Source organism: Gossypium raimondii, chromosome 11 (genome assembly GCF_025698545.1).
Source record: "Gossypium raimondii isolate GPD5lz chromosome 11, ASM2569854v1, whole genome shotgun sequence".
Taxonomy (NCBI): domain Eukaryota; kingdom Viridiplantae; phylum Streptophyta; class Magnoliopsida; order Malvales; family Malvaceae; genus Gossypium; species Gossypium raimondii.
In genome coordinates this window covers 3,791,717-3,797,215 of record NC_068575.1, presented here as the reverse complement: position 1 = coordinate 3,797,215, position 5,499 = coordinate 3,791,717, and the positions used below count along the sequence as shown (strand labels likewise).

The following is a 5,499-nucleotide window of genomic DNA, read 5'->3' as shown; positions in this document are numbered from 1 at the left end:
TCAATTGACAAAGTTGGAAATATCAAATGCTACGGCATTGACCTGCAATCTCTCTGCAATGCTTGAGCTAGAAATGATAAAGACACGAGAACACTAGAATCTGAAACTGGTATTATCTTTATAGTAAAAAGTAAGGTTGTTAGAGTTGGTATCCTCAACCCAACCATTTTTCTAGGTTTATAAATTTGTTAATCAGGAGTTTCTTTTTAATTAGGCATTTGAGACAAACAAGGTAGAAAAAGGGGACTAAATAAAAAAAAAGATTGAAGCAAGAAAATAACATTAATTTCTAGGTTTTTTTTTGCACATGTTGGGTGATAAGAAAATGAGAATGGTTGATGAGAAAAATAAATATAAATTTTAAAAATTTTAAATAGTAAATATAAAATTATTTTAAATATATTTTATAATTTTAGGATTAGAACTAAAATAAAAACAAATTGTAAATAGTGGGGAAAATTTTGTTAAATTTTTAGATTTAAGATCAAATTGATGAAATGTGTAAACATTGGAAGGCTAAATTTGTTATTAGTCCAATAAAACAAAGCCCACATTAGACTCTCATTACTAAGTTAAAGGCAATAGTAACTAAAATATTTAATTTTGAAAAGTTGAGTGACTAAATAAAAAAAATAGTTGAGTGGCCAAAAAGAACAAACTGAGCAGTTGGGTGACTATTCTTGTACATTACCCTAAAAATAATGAAAATAAAAAAATGAATTAATACATACAACTATGAAAATAATATACAAATTAGGAACTATAAAAGAAAATAAATACAAAAGATATTTGCATTGAATTATTAAAATTTGATTTTCTTTTCAAAATAAATCCATAAAATGTTTTTCCACCTGCACAAAACAAATAATGGATAAATAAAATAACTGATTTCATAAGATTACTTGTCTTGCATAGTATTAACAACTTATAAAAAATCAAAATTAATATAATAACATTATATTACCTCATCATTAATTAAATTAATATTTTCTCTTTTTCTGGTACGGTTGTTGTTCGAATATGATTTGAATTGTCTTTTGAAGAACCATTACTTTAATATTCTATTCTTTTCATATAATTCTAATTTATATTGCTAATAATCTTATTTTTACCAACAGGTTTTCTTGGATGCTATTTGATTGAATATACTTAATTACATATAATAATGTTTGGTTAGCTGTTGAATTTTTTATTATTTTAATTTTAGGAAGTTTATACTCTTTTAATTTAATCTTTTATACAAATTAATAATTTGGGGATGACTGGGTTCTCTTGCTTTTTTTTTTTACTAATATTTTTTGAGTAACCTTTCTTGATTGCCATTAGCCAAGTGATGGAGGGAAGGCCCCGTAAGAAGCAATCATTGAAATAATATAATATACATTTGTTCAGAACAAGTACAAAATACAATGATTAAGTTGCACCATAGTTTATTTCAACTTGGATTAAGATTGAGACGTAATAACCCATAAATATCCTTTTAAAATTTCTCCCATGGCAATGGGGCATATATTATGTATTGCCAGCCTCAAATTTGGATAAAGATTTTGGATGTTGAATTAATTAAATTTAGTTTGATATAAATTTAAATTAAATATTTTAAAATTTTTATTTAAATTTAAATATATAAGTATTAATATAAAATTATATATATTATTAGTAAGTGTTGTGTACAATGATAAGATATATTGTATTTTTAAAAGGATAGTCATGAACTTTGAATATAAAATATAAAATAGACATGAAAAATATTAAAATAATATTTTTATTGTTTTATTATTTTAAAATTTATATTTAAAATAAATAAATAAATTTAGAAAAACAGATTATTAAAATATTAAATTTCATTATTTTATTTTTCTTAAAATTCAAAATGAAATTATTCAGTTTTTGTAAATATTTTTTATATAAATAATATGAATCAATTAAATGTGCATTAATGGTCTTATAATTATAATCGGTCTATATTATATATTAAACTTTTGAGTAAGTTGATTTCACATTTTAATAGTCACAACTCAATAATGACTAAAATATTTTTATTTTATAAAGTATATTATATTATTTTAAGAGTGTGTTGTTGTTTTATATATAACAATATTCTTTTTAAATGCTTATAGAAAACAGTGAAAAGGCAGCTTACTTTTAATGGATGCAATCTAGATAAATTCCAAGTACGAAATAAATTAATTTGTTCTTAAATTATCTTTTTTCAATTTCTTCAAGTTTTCCTCTCCGATTTCTTCTTTGTTCTTCTCACTCTCCCCATAACTGTGATGGATGGTGGGACAGACACAAAGGAAATATATGAAAATGTCATGAACATTTTGGAAGATTTAACTAGCAATGCTCATAAACTACAAGAACAAGTGTTGGAGGAGATACTGAAGAGCAATGCAGGAACAGAATATCTAAGCAGATTCTTCCCCAATGGCCAAGCGGACAAGCAAAGCTTCAAAACAAATGTCCCCATTATTACTTACGAAGATATCAAGCCTTACATCGATCGGATTGCTAACGGAGACACCCCATCGATCCTTTTGGCTTACCGCATCACCCAGTTCATCCAAAGCAGTGGTACTTCTGGGGGGCAGCCGAAATTGATACCTATGACGGTTGAAAGTTTTGAGAAAAGGATGTATGAACCTCTTCTGCCTGACCTTGTGATAAAAAGGTAAGTACATTTAAATAGCTGTCATTACAGTGAAGTTCCGATGGCGGTCGTAATTTGATATTCGATGCAATAACTATTAGATCCACAATCACAATACGCGTAATCAAACAAACAACTAATTAATGTTTCTTTTCCTTTTTCTTGGCAGATGTTTTAATGGCTCGGACGAAGGCAAATCATTGTACCTATATTTTATCAAACCAGAGATGGAAACTCCATCTGGATTAGTGGCATCACTATACACAACATTCTATTTCAAGACCAAAAGCTTCAAAACGGGCCTGGCGAAGTTTTGCACAAGTCCTATTGAGACCATCTTATGTTCGGACAACAAGCAAAGTATGTTCTGCCAATTGCTTACTGGTTTACTACAGCGCGATGAGGTCGTACGGATGGGTTCAAGCTTTGCATCAGTTTTGCCAAGGAGCATCAAATTCTTAGATGATTATTGGAAAGAATTATGTTCTAACATTAGAACAGGTTATCTCAGTGATTGGATTACCGATGCTGGTTGCAGAAATGCTATGTCATTGATCCTTACGAGGCCAAACCCTGAAATGGCTGATTTGATTCAACAAATATGTGAAGATAAATCATGGGAAGGGATCATTAAGAAACTTTGGCCTAAAATCAAATATATTACTTCTATCTGTACAGGTAGCATGAGCCAATATATTCCATTACTTGAATTTTATGGAGGAGGGATCCCTTTAGTTTCACCAAATTATAGTTCTTCGGAAGCTTGTTTCGGGATCAATTTAAAACCCCTAAGCAAGCCCTTTGATGTCTCTTACACCTTTCTCCCAAATACGGCCTACTTTGAATTTCTCCCTGTGAATAAAGATGGTGGAGGAAAGGCTCGAGACACTAGGACAATTGACAAACCGGTCGATCTTGTGAATGTGAAGCTTGGTCAATATTACGAAGTTGTTGTCACAACTTTGACAGGTAAGGTTTCTTCAAGTCGGCATCAAAGCTACAAGTTGTATGCACCTAAATGTGTTGTATCCTCTTTTTCAGGTCTATATCGGTACAGAATCGGAGATGTTCTCAAGGTGACCGGATTCTATAATAAATCTCCACAGTTTCAATTTGTTGAACGACAAAATGTGGTTTTGAGTATTGATTTGGACAAAACAACTGAAGAAGACCTTTCGAAAGCAATCATGAAAGCAAAAATTGTCCTTGAACCACTCGGCATCATGTTAACCACATATAGTAGCTATGCTGACACTTCGTTGATGCCAGGTCGATATGTATTATTTTGGGAGCTGAAGATGAAAGGCAGGAATGATTTACCAAAACTTGATGCCGAGATAATGGAACAATGCTGCTGTATAGTGGAAGAATCCTTTGATTTTACATATAAATCACTTAGGAAAGGTGGTATAATTTCAGGTTTAGAGCTAAGGGTGGTTAAACATGGAACCTTTGATCAACTCATGGATTACTATGTATCAAAGGGAGCTTCCATTACCCAATACAAGCCACCTAGTTGCCTTAAATCTAAGGAAGCTGTAAAAATTTTAAATTCAGGGATGGTGGGGAAGTTTTTCAGCTCCAAAACTATGTTTTAAGCTGCACTGTTTTAGGATTAATCAAGCATTGTGGAGGTAATCCTACAAGGTGAAAATATTGCAGATATTGACTTTGCTACTGAATTGGTTGTTTTTGTTTCATTGACAGCAACTTGTGGATTAAATATTATTCTTATTTGAATTAATTAATGGAATGCAATTTAAATTACATAAATTAATAGATGCATATATTTCAGTTACAACATCCACTTCAAATGCATCACTTGAGCAATTATTAAACACAATTATATAGTGAAGACATACCACAATAAGATAATCCTACAAAAACAAAAACATTGCTTTGATAGTAGTTCAGCTGAAATCCTTTTGTTCTATAGTAGCATTACAGTCCCAGGTTCTTTTGGATGGACACTACTGAAATTGTCTCTTGGGGGGTTAAAAACAATAATGGAGGTAAGATTAGTTATTGTGACGGTGAGGTTGAATGCTATAAAGGTGAGATTAAAATCAATGTTTAAATATGTGTTTAAAATTAAATGCAACTTTAACGATAATGTGAGAATAAACAAGGATCATTAAAGACATTAAATTATATATGCTACATAAATACTTAAAATATATTTCATATTAAATAATTAATATGTATTCAATTTTATTTATGTTAAATAATTATTTTATAAATAAATAATTAAATATTATTTGATTTTAAAAAGAATTATAACTGTTCAAATAATATTATTTGAATAGTTATAATATTAAATGAATAATTATATGTTTTTAAAGACATTATAATTCGGAAAGACAACTATTGAAAGATGCCTCTATGAAGAGATATGAAAATCCCTATAAGTAGGAATGAGAATTCATTTGGAAATAACACCAACAAGTTCTAAAATTTCTTTCTATCATTCCTCATTTTATAATATTATTAGATTGTTTTATAAAGAGTAATCTGTAGAAATTCTTTGTAGAAATTGAGTTTCTTGTTATTCATTACTTAGTGCTTAGTGGACTATTCTTGTTAGTGCAAAACGCAAATAGTCATTGGCTTCATTCTATCCTTAATGTTAATTTTCTTGAAACTCTTTTGCACGCCAATATAGGTGGGGCGAATATAACCTTAAAGATAGTGGTTTGATAAACACCTTGGAGCCTTGTCCTATTTCTTCATTTTCTATTCGAGTTTCATTTGTGTGTTCAAGATTTTCCTCAACGGGGATTTGTAATAACAATTTTAAGGGTATATAATTCATGGTGACTACCACAAAACATGAAAGTGGAACACTA

At 29.5% G+C, this 5,499-nt stretch overlaps 1 protein-coding gene across 1 annotated transcript; it reads left to right on the top strand.

Annotated features, from left to right (window-relative positions):
- Positions 1-2,141: 2,141 nt before the first annotated feature.
- Positions 2,142-4,426, top strand: LOC105761287 (indole-3-acetic acid-amido synthetase GH3.17). Its single transcript, XM_012579062.2, has 3 exons — positions 2,142-2,674; positions 2,823-3,622; positions 3,695-4,426. The coding sequence occupies exons 1-3, from the start codon at positions 2,277-2,279 to the stop codon at positions 4,249-4,251; spliced, it is 1,755 nt and encodes a 584-aa protein (XP_012434516.1). The 5' UTR covers positions 2,142-2,276; the 3' UTR covers positions 4,252-4,426.
- Positions 4,427-5,499: the final 1,073 nt, after the last annotated feature.

What these genes read in the sequence shown, in the direction of transcription:
- LOC105761287 (XM_012579062.2), top strand. Translation starts at nt 2,277, where the DNA reads ATGGATGGTGGGACAGACACAAAGGAAATATATGAAAATGTCATGAAC. An exon ending in CCTGACCTTGTGATAAAAAG is followed by an intron (nt 2,675 to 2,822) that starts GTAAGTACATTT and finishes TTTTCTTGGCAG; the next exon opens with ATGTTTTAATGGCTCGGACG. An exon ending in TGTTGTCACAACTTTGACAG is followed by an intron (nt 3,623 to 3,694) that starts GTAAGGTTTCTT and finishes CCTCTTTTTCAG; the next exon opens with GTCTATATCGGTACAGAATC.